Genomic DNA, 18,043 nt, shown 5'->3' with positions numbered 1-18,043 from the left:
CACAGACAGTCCACACTGCAGGGATATATGTATGGGGGTCACAGACAGTCCACACTGCAGGGATATATATATGGGGGTCACAGACAGTCCACACTGCAGGCGTATATATATGGGGATCACAGACAGTCCACACTGCAGGGATATATGTATGGGGGTCACAGACAGTCCACACTGCAGGGATATATATATATGGGGGTCACAGACAGTCCACACTGCAGGGATATATATATATGGGGGTCACAGACAGTCCACACTGCAGGGATATATATATGGGGGTCACAGACAGTCCACACTGCAGGGATATATATATATGGGGGATCACAGACAGTCCACACTGCAGGGATATATATATGGGGATCACAGACAGTCCACACTGCAGGGATATATATATGGGGGTCACAGACAGTCCACACTGCAGGGATATATGTATGGGGATCACAGACAGTCCACACTGCAGGGATATATGTATGGGGGTCACAGACAGTCCACACTGCAGGGATATATATATATGGGGGTCACAGACAGTCCACACTGCAGGGATATATATATATGGGGGTCACAGACAGTCCACACTGCAGGGATATATATATGGGGGTCACAGACAGTCCACACTGCAGGGATATATATATATATGGGGGATCACAGACAGTCCACACTGCAGGGATATATGTATGGGGGTCAAAGACAGTCCACACTGCAGGGATATATGTATGGGGGTCACAGACAGTCCACACTGCAGGGATATATATATGGGGGTCACAGACAGTCCACACTGCAGGCGTATATATATGGGGATCACTGACAGTCCACACTGCAGGGATATATGTATGGGGGTCACAGACAGTCCACACTGCAGGGATATATATATATGGGGGTCACAGACAGTCCACACTGCAGGGATATATATATATGGGGGTCACAGACAGTCCACACTGCAGGGATATATATATGGGGGTCACAGACAGTCCACACTGCAGGGATATATATATATGGGGGATCACAGACAGTCCACACTGCAGGGATATATATATGGGGATCACAGACAGTCCACACTGCAGGGATATATATATGGGGGTCACAGACAGTCCACACTGCAGGGATATATGTATGGGGATCACAGACAGTCCACACTGCAGGGATATATGTATGGGGGTCACAGACAGTCCACACTGCAGGGATATATATATATGGGGGTCACAGACAGTCCACACTGCAGGGATATATATATATGGGGGTCACAGACAGTCCACACTGCAGGGATATATATATGGGGGATCACAGACAGTCCACACTGCAGGGATATATATATATATGGGGGATCACAGACAGTCCACACTGCAGGGATATATATATGGGGGATCACAGACAGTCCACACTGCAGGGATATATATATGGGGGTCACAGACAGTCCACACTGCAGGGATATATGTATGGGGATCACAGACAGTCCACACTGCAGGGATATATGTATGGGGGTCACAGACAGTCCACACTGCAGGGATATATATATATGGGGGTCACAGACAGTCCACACTGCAGGGATATATATATATGGGGGTCACAGACAGTCCACACTGCAGGGATATATATATGGGGGTCACAGACAGTCCACACTGCAGGGATATATATATATATGGGGGATCACAGACAGTCCACACTGCAGGGATATATGTATGGGGGTCACAGACAGTCCACACTGCAGGGATATATGTATGGGGGTCACAGACAGTCCACACTGCAGGGATATATATATGGGGGTCACAGACAGTCCACACTGCAGGCGTATATATATGGGGATCACAGACAGTCCACACTGCAGGGATATATGTATGGGGGTCACAGACAGTCCACACTGCAGGGATATATATATATGGGGGTCACAGACAGTCCACACTGCAGGGATATATATATATGGGGGTCACAGACAGTCCACACTGCAGGGATATATATATGGGGGTCACAGACAGTCCACACTGCAGGGATATATATATATGGGGGATCACAGACAGTCCACACTGCAGGGATATATATATGGGGATCACAGACAGTCCACACTGCAGGGATATATATATGGGGGTCACAGACAGTCCACACTGCAGGGATATATGTATGGGGATCACAGACAGTCCACACTGCAGGGATATATGTATGGGGGTCACAGACAGTCCACACTGCAGGGATATATATATATGGGGGTCACAGACAGTCCACACTGCAGGGATATATATATATGGGGGTCACAGACAGTCCACACTGCAGGGATATATATATGGGGGATCACAGACAGTCCACACTGCAGGGATATATATATGGGGGATCACAGACAGTCCACACTGCAGGGATATATATATATATGGGGGATCACAGACAGTCCACACTGCAGGGATATATATATGGGGATCACAGACAGTCCACACTGCAGGGATATATATATGGGGATCACAGACAGTCCACACTGCAGGGATATATATATGGGGGTCACAGACAGTCCACACTGCAGCAGTTGTAATTTCGATTAATCGCAAACGTGCTGCATGCAGCGTTTTGGGGGTGATTGCGCTGTGGTTCTGGTTCTATTGAATGGGAATCACAAGCGTAAATCGTGCTTAATCGAGGCAAATCGCAATATTTGGGCTGCAGAATCGCGGACACAAACGCAATTGCAGTAAAGCGCCCATTGTGAACCAGCCCTGATAGCTGTTTGTTATTATTATGTATTTATATAGCACTGACATCTCCTGCAGCACATTACAGAGTACATAGTCATGTCACTGACTGTCCTCAGAGGAGCTCACAATCTAATCCTACCATAGTCATAGTCTAATGTCCTACCATATTATTATTATGTATTTATATAGCACTGACATCTTCTGCAGCACATTACAGAGTACATAGTCATGTCACTGACTGTCCTCAGAGGAGCTCACACTCTAATCCTACCATAGTCATAGTCTAATGTCCTACCATATTATTATTATGTATTTATATAGCACTGACATCTCCTGCAGCACATTACAGAGCACATAGTCATGTCACTGACTGTCCTCAGAGGAGCTCACACTCTAATCCTACCATAGTCATAGTCTAATGTCCTACCATATTATTATTATGTATTTATATAGCACTGACATCTTCTGCAGCATATCACAGAGTACATAGTAATGTCACTGACTGTCCTCAGAGGAGCACACACTCTAATCCTACCATAGTCCTAGTCTAATGTCCTACCATATTATTATTATGTATTTATATAGCACTGACATCTTCTGCAGCACTTTACATGGTACATAGTCATGTCACTGACTGTCCTCAGAGGAGCTCACACTCTAATCCTACCATAGTCATAGTGTAATGTTCTACCATATTATTATGTATTTATATAGCACTGACATCTGCAGCACTGTACAGAGTACATAGTCATGTCACTGACTGTCCTCACAGGAGCTCACACTCTAATCCTACCATATTATTATGTATTTATATAGCACTGACATCTTCTGCAGCACATTAGAGTGCATAGTCATGTCACTGACTGTCCTCAGAGGAGCTCACAATCTAATCCTACCACAGTCATAGTCTAATGTCCTACCATATTATTATTATGTATTTATATAGCACTGACATCTTCTGCAGCACATTACAGAGTGCATAGTCATGTCACTGACTGTCCTCAGAGGAGCTCACACTCTAATCCTACCATAGTCATAGTCTAATGTCCTACCATATTATTATTATGTATTTATATAGCACTGACATCTCCTGCAGCACATTACAGAGTACATAGTCATGTCACTGACTTTCCTCAGAGGAGCTCACACTCTAATCCTACCATAGTCATAGCCTAATGTCCTACCATATTATTATCATGTATTTATATAGCACTGACCTCTTCTGCAGCACATTACAGAGTACATAGTCATGTCACTGACTGTCCTCAGAGGAGCTCACACTCTAATCCTACCATAGTCATAGTCTAATGTCCTACCATATTATTATTATGTATTTATATAGCACTGACATCTCCTGCAGCACATTACAGAGTACATAGTCATGTCACTGACTTTCCTCAGAGGAGCTCACACTCTAATCCTACCATAGTCATAGCCTAATGTCCTACCATATTATTATCATGTATTTATATAGCACTGACCTCTTCTGCAGCACATTACAGAGTACATAGTCATGTCACTGACTGTCCTCAGAGGAACTCACAATCTAATCCCACCATAGTAATAGTCTAATGTCCTACCATATTATTATTATGTATTTATATAGCACTGACATCTTCTGCAGCACTTTACAGAGTACATAGTCATGTCACTGACTGTCCTCAGAGGGGCTCACACTCTAATCCTACCATAGTCATAGTCTAATGTCCTACCATATTATTATTATTATGTATTTATATAGCACTGACATCTTCTGCAGCACATTACAGAGTACATAGTCATGTCACTGACTGTCCTCAGAGGAGCTTACACTCTAATCCTACCATAGTCATAGTGTAATGTCCTACCATATTATTATGTATTTATATAGCACTGACATCTGCAGCACTGTACAGAGTACATAGTCATGTCACTGACTGTCCTCACAGGAGCTCACACTCTAATCCTACCATATTATTATGTATTTATATAGCACTGACATCTTCTGCAGCACATTAGAGTGCATAGTCATGTCACTGACTGTCCTCAGAGGAGCTCACACTCTAATCCTACCATAGTCATAGTCTAATGTCCTACCATATTATTATTATGTATTTATATAGCACTGACATCTCCTGCAGCACATTACAGAGTACATAGTCATGTCACTGACTGTCCTCAGAGGAACTCACAATCGAATCCCACCATAGTAATAGTCTAATGTCCTACCATATTATTATTATGTATTTATATAGCACTGACATCTTCTGCAGCATATTACAGAGTACATAGTCATGTCACTGACTGTCCTCAGAGGAGCTCACACTCTAATCCTACCATAGTCATAGTGTAATGTCCTACGATATTATTATGTATTTATATAGCACTGACATCTTCTGCAGCACATTGCAGAGTACATAGTCATCTCACTGACTGTCCTCAGAGGAGCTCACACTCTAATCCTACCATAGTCATAGTGTAATGTCCTACGATATTATTATGTATTTATATAGCACTGACATCTCCTGCAGCACATTACAGAGTACATAGTCATGTCACTGACTGTCCTCACAGGAGCTCACACTCTAATCCTACCATATTATTATGTATTTACAGTGTATAGCACTGACATCTTCTGCAGCACATTAGAGTGCATAGTCATGTCACTGACTGTCCTCAGAGGAGCTCACAATCTAATCCTACCATAGTCATATTCTAATGTCCTACCATATTATTATTATTATGTATTTATATAGCACTGACATCTTCTGCAGCACATTACAGAGTACATAGTCATGTCACTGACTGTCCTCACAGGAGCTCACACTCTAATCCTACCATAGTCATAGTGTAATGTCCTACCATATTATTATGTATTTATATAGCACTGACATCTGCAGCACTGTACAGAGTACATAGTCATGTCACTGACTGTCCTCACAGGAGCTCACACTCTAATCCTACCATATTATTATGTATTTATATAGCACTGACATCTTCTGCAGCACATTAGAGTGCATAGTCATGTCACTGACTGTCCTCAGAGGAGCTCACAATCTAATCCTACCATAGTCATAGTCTAATGTCCTACCATATTATTATTATGTATTTATATAGCACTGACATCTCCTGCAGCACATTACATAGTCATGTCACTGACTGTCCTCAGAGGAGCTCACACTCTAATCCTACCATAGTCATAGCCTAATGTCCTACCATATTATTATTATGTATTTATACAGCACTGACATCTTCTGCAGCACATTACAGAGTACATAGTCATGTCACTGACTGTCCTCAGAGGAGATCACACTCTAATCCTACCATAGTCATAGTCTAATGTCCTACCATATTATTATTATGTATTTATATAGCACTGACATCTCCTGCAGCACATTACAGAGTACAAAGTCATGTCACTGACTGTCCTCAGAGGAGCTCACAATCTAACCCTACCATAGTCATAGTCTAATGTCCTACCATATTATTATTATGTATTTATATAGCACTGACATCTCCTGCAGCACATTACAGAGTACATAGTCATGTCACTGACTGTCCTCAGAGGAGCTCACACTCCAATCCTACCATAGTCATAGTGTAATGTCCTACCATATTATTATTATGTATTTATATAGCACTGACATCTCCTGCAGCACATTACAGAGTACATAGTCATGTCACTGACTGTCCTCAGAGGAGCTCACTCTCTAATCCTACCATAGTCATAGTATAATGTCCTACCATATTATTATTATGTATTTATATAGCACTGACATCTCCTGCAGCACATTACAGAGTACATAGTCATGTCACTGACTGTCCTCAGAGGAGCTCACACTCTAATCCTACCATAGTCATAGTGTAATGTCCTATCATATTATTATTATGTATTTATGTAGCCCTGACATCTTCTGCAGCACTGTACAGAGTACATAGTCATGTCACTGACTGTCCTCAGAGGAGCTCACAATCTAATCCTATCATAGTCATAGTGTAATGTCCTATCATATTATTATTATGTATTTATGTAGCCCTGACATCTTCTGCAGCACTGGACGGAGTACATAGTCTGCCTTCGCCCCCCTCCCCTGCTTCCTGAGGTGGACCCCACATATATTCACTCCGTGATTTGATCCGTTACAGGTGGACGGAGGAGGGATTTGTATGAGAACATCATGCAATGGATTTGAGGATTCGCTGCACAAAGTAAATATTCAACAAGGATAGGAGGATAAAATCTCAGGAACAAAAGGTAGGTGATATGCAGGACCTTCAACTTTACTAACCCTTCCAGGATAAAAGTTTTGGGTAGTTTGAAAAAAAATAGAAAGTAGTTGCTTTTTGGGAATTTTACGGTTGCTTTTGTCCGTTTGAAAGAATTTCCTTTCCTAAGAGGAAGTAGGTACATTTCTCCAGAAAAGGGGGGGGGGGGGGGGGGTCATGGCAGCAAATAAAACCTATTTCCCTGGTCCCTTCTGGTACTGGAGACAGCCAATGTCGAGCTTATGATCTCCAGCTCAATCTAAAGTTATGTTAATGATAGCTGCATGCTTGTTCCAGGGTTTTGACTCAGAAGCTACTTATGCCAGAGGATCAACAAGTGTGCCAGGCAACTGACATTGTTCACAAGGAAATGAATACTATATGGCAGCCTCCATATCACTGTCATCTCAGAGTCCCTTTAATTGTAGGCAAATGTATGCAATTAGGACTTGGTATTTACAATACTAATAACACAGTTTGCATCCACTTAAAATTATTAGTATCTTGCAGACTATGGCTGGTTTCACAGTGGGACGTTACAGGCGCACGTTAGAGCAGCCTGTAACGCACCCCACCGCACAGCAATGAAAAATCAATGGGGCTGTTCACAGTGCTCACGTTGCGTTACTCAGTAACGCTGCGCCATTAGACAACGTACTGCATGCAGTACTTCATAAGCGGCAGAACCGCGTTCGACAGCTTGCACATGCTCAGTAACGTTGGGGAGGAGCGGAGAGCGGCCGGGCACATGGCTAATTAATATTCACTGCACTCAGTGACGTGCAGTGTTTACTTCCTGGAGCGGCCGCTCTGTGCGGCGATTGGCCGGCGGGACCACGTGATGCCGCATGCGTCCAAGAGTACGCATCACGTCATCACGGACGCCAGAGTGAGCTGCACAACGCGGCTCACTCCGACGTCCACACCAGAGAGCACCAGGCGTTGCGTTAGGGGCACGTTATGTGCCCTATAACGTCCCCTAAACGCAACGTCCTGGTGTGTAACTAGCCTAAGGCTACAGTGGGGATAATTGAGGAAATGAAAATAATTAGGGTGGGGTCCAAACAAGTGGAGTTTGTAATGTGTTAATTACGATTATTCGTGTAGTTGCGATTGTTACATACATCATACTACGCATGTAAATCGTAATTGCGCGTCATTCGCGTTGAATGCATAAAAATATACGCATCTATACGCCAATGTACTGCACATGCGTGGCTTTTAGTTAAATACTCATTGTGAAAAATGTGTTCGTATGCGAAAAATAATTTGCGTTCTCACAGCCGGTATACTGCAGACGTGTGGTTATTATTTTAATATTCACTGTGAAAAATTCATTCGTATGCAGAAAAAAAAATTGCGTTTATCAGCTGGTATACTACACACGTGCGTCAATTATTTAAAGTGACACTGAAGAGGAAAAAAACGTATGATGTAATGACTTGTTTGTGTAGTACGGATAATTACTAGAGCATTAGTAGCAAAGAAAAGTCTCCTATTTTTATTTTCAGTTATATAGCTTTTTTTTTTTTTTTTTTTTTTTTACATTGCATCATTGTCTAATATATACAGTTTACACATTTTAAATGAGTTTAGAGAGCAGCTAATGACCTTTTGAACCTTCCTCTGTAGGAAAACTATAAACAAACAAGGAACAATGAGAGACATTTGAGATAAGAGCTTCAAAAGACAGTGCTGTCCGCAACTTTTTTTGGTAATGGAGCTCGGAGAAGCTCTTTTGCATAGATAACAACTGATACACACCATGCAATTCCCCGTCAGATGGATGGGTTGAATAGATCATTTCCGACAGGTCCGATCTGAGTTCTGATCGTTTTTTATCGATTTGCATAGAAGTGATCAGAAAAATGATCTGAAATCCGATCGGATTTGTCGGAAATTATCTATTGACCCATCGATCTGATGGGGAATTGCATGGTGTATACCAGGCATAATATTCTATTTCTTAGCTGCACTACACATACAAATCATTATATCATAAGTTTATTTTCACTTCAGATTCCCTTTAAATATTCAATGCGAAAAATCTGTTTGCATGCGTAAAAAGGATCGCGTCCGAAATTACGTGTAATTGACGCTAATGCATAATTACGGTTAGCGATTATGTGTGCATGCAAAACATGTTGTACGGAATCAAATTTCACATTGCGGTTACGATGTGTAATAACCCATAGGCGTAATTTCTGCCCACCTCTAGTCCACACTTATCACATTTGTGTGCATTTTTTTTTTTTTTTTTGCCTAGTAAAGTGCATATTAAATGACAGCCCTTGTAAACCAATGGGATTATTTATTTTTCTTGTGAATTTTCAGCTGCTAAACAAAATCTGACAACGTGCAGCATTATTCCACAAACAGTTTTATGTATTTTTATCAGGGCTGTGGAGTCGGTACAAAAATCTTCTGACTCCAACTCCGACTCTGGGTACCCAAAATGGCTCTGACTCCTCGACTCCGACTCCTTAGTCTAATACTTACTAGGGCTGTGGATTTTGTTCAGAAATCATCCGACTCCGACTCCTCAGTGTATGAAACCAACGACTCCAACTACGACTCCGGCCGGGTACCTAAAATTGCTCCGACTCCAACTCCGACTCCACAGCCCTGATTTTTATTAACAAGTATTGTTCAGTAACTGCAGATGTGCACATTTTTTTCACGAGTAATAGCCATTTTTTTTCTATGAAACCACATGCACAAAAACACGAGAGCAGAAACGCAAACACAGCTTCCAGTGTGGGCCTTCTATGGAAATATAGATGGAGAATATCTAATCACACGTTTATAGCGCACCAACTCTCCTTCTCTCTGTTTATTTAAGGACAGTTATCGCGAAAATGTAAAAATGTAAAGTGGACCTGAACTCTCGCACAGGACAGAAGGCAAACGCAGAAAGAAATGCACCCTGTATGTATTTAGAGAGTTTAGCCTGTTACCCCTCGTGTGATTAATCACAAGTGTAATTTGATCTCTCCCCGTGTCAGCTGATTGCCTCGGCAGAAAAGCTCATTTATAAACACAGGATGTTAACAATATGTTTGCTTCCATGAAAGCAAAGAAATGTTTTTTCTGTAAAGGTTATTATGCTGTTGCTTATCTTTTAGACCAGAGAGGAAGTTCTGAGTTCAGGTCCGCTTTAAAATACATACATATGAATAAAGTTTTTCCCTTGGTAAATTGCACTATAAGTTACTTTTTTCATATGTTGCTGTCACTTACAATAGGCAATGAAAATATTGCAGATCTGGTCCATCCCTATAGGCCGGATTCACACTATAAGCGTTTTTGGGAGCGCTTGCGTTTGATTAACGCTTGTTAAAAAATCGCTTCCATTCACTTTATTTCAAATCGCAGTGAAAATCGCAGCAATTGCGTTTGTTTTTCCGCATACGTGATCGCAGCAATCATGGCAATTTTTACCGTGATTTGAATAAAAGTGAATTGGAGCGATTTTTTTTTTTATTATTTTTTTTTACAAGCGCTCAGCAAGAGCTAATCAAACACAAGCGCTCCCAAAAGCACTTATAGTGTGGATCCGGCCTTATTGGGGATTCTCTGCAAATCCGTTGTTTACAAAAGCTTGTACTGTACTAAACAGCAGTTGCTCAGCCTAAACGAATAGGGAAGCTGCCTTACAGCTTTGTATACTGTAGATCTTTTCCAGGGGGGTGCTTTTGTAAAGAATAAAGGAAACCCTGAGAATCACCCATGAGGAGATGGACTAGTCCAAAATCTGTCAGATCTGTCAGCTTTTTACTACCTATTGTAGGGGACACTGACATAGGAAAAAGTCATTTATAGCACACTTTACTCCGAGTGAAATGTATATTTTATATCTATGTTTTTAAACTTTTACAATTTTGTCCTTGTTGTGCCACTCTGCATGGGGGAGGTCCTCCCCACTGATGGCCAGCGCCAGGCTTGCCATGTGTCGAGATTTTGTGCGCCGTTTTGTGAACAAGCGGCTAACTTCTGCCCAGTCCGCCTGGGTTTTGGTGGGAATTCACTGTGTAGTAAATATAACTGAAATCATTCTGATATTTACTATCTCGTAAAGGCCCGAAACATATCACCGTGTCTGTGTGCAGATTCAGCAATACGTGCATAGGGTATGATGTATATAGAAATCAGGTACACACAGCACCATTTGGTACACAGACGTACGTTCCCAGAATGCACCGCTGCATACATTTGTGTCCGCAGTGCTGTCCCGTGCGGTGTTACTGATGGAGTCAGGCGGGTGCTGCGCGTTGCTGTAACACCCGCAGCTGCCATACTGTGGCCAGACAGGCCTCTTAGTGCCTATTCACACTTGTGCGTTTTCAGAGCGGTGTGAAAAACGTTTGTACAATGAAAGTGTATGGAAGTGTTCTCATCTAAGCAATTTGCGATTTGCTGAAATGTAAACGTGTTGCCTGCAGCGTTTTCTGAGCGATTCTGGAGCGAATCTGCGGGCTAAATTGAACTAGAAATCACAAAACGCTAATCGCTGGAAAAACGCTTTCTATACAGTGAAAAATCGCTAGGAAAAAACGCCAGAAAATCGCTCAGCCTTTGCGTTAGCGTTTAGTGATTTCTAGTATGAATGGACCCTTACAGACACACAGTGTAACAGTAACGCGTTTTGTTCCGGCAGATGAAATGCGTACTCATTGTCTCCGAGGGGGCCGAGGTTCTCTTCTGTTGGGCTGATGAAGAATTTGAAAAGAATCTTCACAGCAAATACTCCGGATCTGAGGAATGTTTAGAGGTGAAAAGTAACTTTTTATTTTGTTATTTGATTAACTGCCAGTAGTTTAGGCTTATTATTATTTTATTTTTTTTTTACACAAGAAGTATTGAACAAATGAAAGCTTTGTGCATTGGTCTTAACCATTTTTGCATTATTCATTTTTTATTACCTGGTCAGTTGGTATTGCAATGCGGTCTTCCTGTGCTCTGTCAAATGCTGCTTCCCTGAAGTAACAAAATGTTTATAAATCATCCAGACTCCTCCCTCCTTCCAGTCATCACCCCCATAATAGTCAGGGAGGAGCTGAAAGGAAGCCAGAGATAGCCTTTCCCTCTCTGAGCACAATGCTGACCCCTCCCGCTTCCTCACTGTGCTCAGTGGCAGGGTGAGTGGGTGTGGTCAGAGGGTGGGTCTTTGCTGGGATAAACCTCCCACTTTGTTGGCAGCTCTATGCTTCCTACACAGACCTCTGGGTCAGGCGACTGTCTTCTGCAAAGGGAATGTCTCTGGAGCAGCCGCATCAAATTTAAAAGTGTTTAAGTAATGGCGGAGTCCTCTAATTCACCTTCACTTCATCGGAATTACTGATTCACTGTAAAAAAATCAAAAAACCTTTTTTTTGCGGAAACCATTATTTTTTGCAGATGTACACTATAATGCTGAATTCTCATTTATGTTTGGCAACCGCGGTAAACTTCTGCATGGAACAAATATTCGCTATTATGCGGGAACCGCATTTCGAATCGGCAACCGCGGTAAACCTCTGCGTTCTCTGATTGGCCGGATACTTTTAAGTCTTGTGATTGGTCTAAGATTTCTGAGTCTCGGTCATGCAGTATTTCTGAAACTCAGAAGACCGAGTTTCTGCAGAAATCGGAAGCTCATCCCTAGAAAAGAGCTGTGAGATTGATCCTGTATAGGTGCCCATTAAGGGTACAATCTGCCAATCAATCAACCTTGCGATCCATTAAATCAGGTACTTTTTACAGGATCATTTTAGCAATTGTTCCATTGATTCCAATTTCAGAGCGATTCTTTTAGGTCTCTTTCACAGTAGGACGTTGCAGTTTGATGCAACGTTAAAGTCGCAATGCAAATTACAACTCAACGCCCCCAAAAAGTCGCAACGCAACTTAATGCCACGTTATTGTCGCATACAGTAGAACATACAGGCAATGAAAATTATGCTTCCAGGTCATTACTGAGCTTGTGCAAACAGTAGAACGCACAGCATGCAGCACTTTCTAACAATGCTACACGTTACACACAAACGCAACGTGTGCACTGGGAATGTCGTAAAGAATTAGTATTGCTGTGGTTAGTCTGTGTTGAAACATTTGCTAACGTGTGACTTTAACGTCGCACTGTGAAAGAGGCCTACGTCTATTTGGATTTCATATGGTTTTCCCATCCAAGGTGGGCCTGAACGATTTATTGCAACAATCAGCTTGGATCGTTCAGGTTGATCGTTCAGGTCAATTGCAACTGTCAGATCGGTTTATTCAGGAAATTGGACCTTTAAGGTAGCCACAAACGGTACAATTTGCTGTACGATCGACCAGCCAAAAATCATCTGGAAATGATCTATCTAGAACACTAATGGGAAATGAAAACTTGCCAGATCTGATCCAATCACGACAACCGATTTGTTTTTCTTATCGATTCCATTAATCTGATCAGGCAAGTTTTCAATTCCCGTCAGTGTTTCTGATTGTTCGTTACCAGCTGATTGTTCAGCAGTTTGGACCATTAGTGGCCACCTTAAGTCTGATCACTCTAAATTGATAGGATTATACAAACATTACGCTGTGAGAGTTACGCATTGTCTGCCTTCAGCAAGCACAATAAAGCTGTTACATATCTGAATGCTAAATTTAGCTCTTTAGTACCCAATGCTGACATTTTCCACAGAACGTATGCGGGTCACGTATGCCCCATATGTGGCGCTAAGACAGCATGTGCTTCCCGCTCATTCACACATCATAAATATTTGTTTCTGTTACGTAAACGTCCATTTTATTTCCTCCTAGACTCCGACGTTTGGTGACAGCATCAATACTCTGTTTGCCCCGCTAATCATCTCGAGTGTGACCCTGCTGGAGAAGATCGGTGACACCTACACCTGCTTCACCTCCGAGAATGGCCACCTGTGCGTCCTGCACATGGTAATCACTTCTGACGTGTACAGCGGCGCTAGATTGCCAGGGCCCTCCCACACTGAATATTCCAATCGTGGTGCGCTGCAGACACGATATTCAGCACCTGCCGAGTGTAGGGTGAAATCAGAACTTCTTTGCTGCTCTAAAAGATAAGCAACAGCATAATAGCTGTAACCAAGAAATGTTTTTCTGTAAAGGAATAGTGTAGGGGGGTCGGGGGAAAATGAGTTGTACTTACCCGGGGCTTCTAATGGTCCCCCACAGAGGTCCTGTGCCCGCGCAGCCACTCCCCGATGCTCTGGCCCCGCCTCCGGGTCACTTCTGGAATTTCAGACTTTAAAGTCAGAAAACCACTGTGTCTGCGTCGCTCCCGCTGACATCACCAGGCGTGTATTGCGCAGGCCCAGTTTGGTCTGTGCCTGCGCAGTACGCTCCTGGTGACGTCAGCGGGAGCGAGGACACGGCAACGCCGGTGCAGTGGTTTTCAGACTTTAAAGTCTAAAATTCCAGAAGTGAACCGGAGACGGGGCCGGAGTATTGGGGAGCGGCTGCGCCAACACAGGATGTCTGCGGGGGACCGTTAGAAGCCCCGGGTAACTTTCATTCATCATTTTCCCTCGACCCCCCCCCCCCCCCCCCTTACAGTATTCCTTTAAAGATTGATACAAATCCTGCAATAAATGTGCAGTGTGTCTACTTCCTGCTTTCATGGAAGCAGCCATATTAACATCCTGTGTTTACAAATGATCTCTCAGCCGTGGCAGTCAGCTGACACAGCTGAGGGATCAAATTACAGTTGTGATTAGCACTGATGAGGGGGTTAGGTTTAGTGGCAGTAATATTTACAGATATTTTACTATAGTAATTACGGTACTACGGCACAATAGCAGAGTAATGGTAATTTTACTAATAAACTGCTAGCAGCTATCTCCAGCACCCGAATTTCCGTAACGCCCATTCTGCATGTACCCCCAGTTACCATCCTGTGGGGGTGTCACTAATGTTCTGTGTAGAGGTATCTGAATGGATTCTCCCTCTCGTTGTGTCTCCGCAGTTTGGCGAATGTCTCTTCATTGCGGTGAATGGGGACGGATCGGAGAGCGAGGACGATTTGCGGCGGAAGCTCTTTGTCCTGAAGAGACTCACTGAGGTGCACTTTGGCCTCATCACATTAGATGGACAGTTAATTCGCAAGGAGTATGTATATGAATCAGATTTATATGTGCTGTTTATTAACCTGCACTAGCTGATATGTGTCAGATATACACGATTTATTACAGAAATCTGTGTTTTATGTGCATTCAACAAGTCTGCCTCAAAAGCTTTGGAACCAGAGTCTTTTGTTGTGCTGCCCCTATCCTATGGAACTCCAGTCCCTACCTCACTCAGTCAAGCTCCAACCCTGCAGGGGATTAAATCAGGATTGAAAAGCCACTTGTGTAGTCCACCATTTATGGATATACAGCTTTGTCCTCTGAAGCACATTCCAACCCACAACTAGTTACTGATCTGCCACATATCTGTGTGCTTGGAGTTCTATAGGAGAAAAATGCAACCAGATCATCAGAGGGGTCTGTAGGACTGATATTGTGGTGAAACCCCTCCCACAGTGTGATGTCATGACCATGGTCCTGACAGTTTGCTGTCTGTGAACCTCATTGCATTGTGGGAAGTAACAGCTTTTTACCAACTGCCAAGCAAGCAACATCTCTCTCTGTTACAAACATTCTGTACAGATCACCTGGCAGAACTAAAGAATATAAATCAGGGAGAGGAAAGTTTTTACAATGGGAAAACAGGGACTAAATATTCTATCAATGAATATTGTAAAAAACAATAAGCAATTTTTTAAAATGTTATTTTCACTACAGGTCCTCTTTAAGCCTCGTACAGATGCTAAATGAAACTTGGTTGAGAATCTAGCGTGTGTACAGCGGCCCCAATGCCCCACCAACGCCCCATCCATCAATTAGCCTGGCGGATTAACTTGGTTGAGCAAAAACTGAGAGCATTGATCACCCCGCCCACCACGTGACATCACAAATCCGCCACTCTGTTGGCCCTCCGCTACCCCTCCCCCCCCCCATAACAACAGAATGCGCCGCTAGTCTGCCAGCCAGCAACGCGTCTGTACACTCTCAGCTCAGCAATGTCACCCGAGGGACCGACCCCTGCTGGGCAACAGTCTAAAGGTGCCCATTAACTCTTTCCAGTCCTATGTTGGACTAGGTGCGACATTGGCCTTTTTCTGTATAGGTCCCATGTGGGACATTGGGCTTGATTCACTAAGCTGAGCTGCTACAGCAGCGCAGCTTTACTAGAGCAGAGAGTGTTGTAGTGGCCTGTGCACGCTATGCAGCCATAGCGAGCGCTGCTAAATTACGCTGTGCTCATTTAGTGTAACCGGCGTTTCATTACACCTAAGGAACGCTCTACTGTACCTGCCCGGCGGGTCCAGTACTTTCAAAGTACGAGATTCCTGCACTTAGGCCCTGTAGGCTGCCTGTCACTTGACGTGTTCAGTAGAGCGCTCGTTAAAGTGAACCAGAGACGAAGCGCCCTCATGTATTTTACCATATATATCAGTGGGAACATTAGAGAAAACACCTACCCTCCTCTCTGTTTCATCTTTCACTGCTCAGCCTGCTTGTTATCAGCGCTGATAAAATCCCCGACTGAGCATTCAGTCTGGCTTTGCTCAGGAATATTCAAAGCTGAGTCATTATAGCAGAGCCACAAGGGGGCAGGCTTGGGCTTGAAAAGACATCAGAGAAGACAGACTCAGCTATAATGATTCCTGAGCAAAGCCGGACTGAATGCTCAGTGGGGGATTTTATCAGGCATGATAACAAGCAAGCTGAGCAGTGAAGAATGAAACAGAGAGCAGGTAGGTGTTTTCTCTAATGTTCCCACTGATATATATGGTAAAATACATGAGGGTGCTTTGTCTCTGGTTCACTTTAAGTGTAATGAAGCGCCCTTCACACTACATGAGCACAGCATCATTTCACTGCGTACGCTATGGCTGCATAGCATGCACAGGCCATTATATCACTCTCTGCTCTCATTATGCTGCGCTGCTTTAGCAGCACAGCTTAGTGAAACAAGCCCCATAGTGCAACTTAGGAAAAAGTAATTGGCACTAAATGGCGCTGTTGCTGTTAAAATCCAGCGCAGTGTCATTGTACTCAGGTCAAAATCAAAGTCTTGGCCTAAGTCCAACACTCTGATCACCAACGGCCATTTCCCCCGCCGCTGCGGTCGCCATCTCCCCTGCCGCTCCGCTACATTTCTGCCATTCGTAGTGGCGGCGCTGCCGGATCTGGTCTGGCACGGCGTCCCCCTCGCTGGATCAGTGTCAAAGTCCAGCACCTTGATCCAGTCTAGCAGCACGCACTTCAGGTTTCTTGTCTGGATTTTCATCTGTATATGTCTGTATTTGCGTCACTCTTGTGTCTTTATGAGCTGACGGTACATGAGATATTCAGCGTTCAGCAATAACGATCTCCTTGTCTCCCTGATTCAGACTCCGCCCCGCTGACTCCGACCAGAGGAACCTGGTGTGGAAGACGTTTCAGAGTCTGCTGGTCACGTACAGCACTCTGCGCACCGAGGACCAAAGCTTTGCTGTGGAGGTGAATAGTGCGCACTGATGGCCTGACAGTGATCTGTACGATAACGTATTGGAAGGGCGTTGTGGTAACTGGGTGCTGATTCAAACCCATAATTAAAGTGACACTAGAAGTGAAAAAATATAAACAACTTATGCTATAATTAACTGTATGAGTAGTACGGATAATGAATAAAACATTAGTTGCAAAGAAAAGAGGTTCATATTTTTTATTTTCAGTTATATAGCTGCGTTTCTATAACTTTCTCTAATCATCATCCTCTAATATTTCTGTATTTTAAATGAGCAATAAACAGAGCAGAGCTAATGATACTTTGAACTTCCTGGCAGAAAAACTTTAACAAACAAGAAACAGTGAGAGACAGGTTGAGATAAGTGCTTTAGAAAATAGCATTGCTCTCTGACTAAATTAGTCGGAGAGCTCAGAGAAGCTCTTTTGCATAACAAGTGAAGTTTCTTAACTCTTCCTGTACTGGGAACAATATGAGACTCATATCTTTGCTACTGATGTTCTATTTCTTAGCTGTACTACACATACACATCATTATATCATACGTTTATTTTCACTTCAAACAAACAAACCCAG

At 43.1% G+C, this 18,043-nt stretch overlaps 1 protein-coding gene across 3 annotated transcripts in view; it reads left to right on the top strand.

Moving 5' to 3' along the window:
• HPS1 (HPS1 biogenesis of lysosomal organelles complex 3 subunit 1) overlaps positions 1-18,043 on the top strand; it is an 82,686-nt gene that overhangs the window by 20,433 nt on the left and 44,210 nt on the right. For 2 of the 3 annotated variants that reach the window (XM_068255063.1, XM_068255065.1), the window contains exons 2-6: positions 6,795-6,903; positions 11,572-11,685; positions 13,698-13,832; positions 14,881-15,023; positions 17,353-17,461. In XM_068255063.1, coding sequence (XP_068111164.1) covers positions 11,572-11,685; positions 13,698-13,832; positions 14,881-15,023; positions 17,353-17,461 — 501 coding nt within the window. In that variant the 5' untranslated portion in view covers positions 6,795-6,903. Of the gene's footprint in view, positions 1-6,682; positions 6,904-11,571; positions 11,686-13,697; positions 13,833-14,880; positions 15,024-17,352; positions 17,462-18,043 lie in introns of all 3 variants that reach the window. The other variant, XM_068255064.1, reaches the window with a different exon arrangement.

The sequence above is a fragment of the Hyperolius riggenbachi genome, chromosome 10 (genome assembly GCF_040937935.1).
Source record: "Hyperolius riggenbachi isolate aHypRig1 chromosome 10, aHypRig1.pri, whole genome shotgun sequence".
In the NCBI taxonomy this organism is placed as follows: domain Eukaryota; kingdom Metazoa; phylum Chordata; class Amphibia; order Anura; family Hyperoliidae; genus Hyperolius; species Hyperolius riggenbachi.
This window is presented reverse-complemented; position numbering and strand designations above follow the sequence as displayed.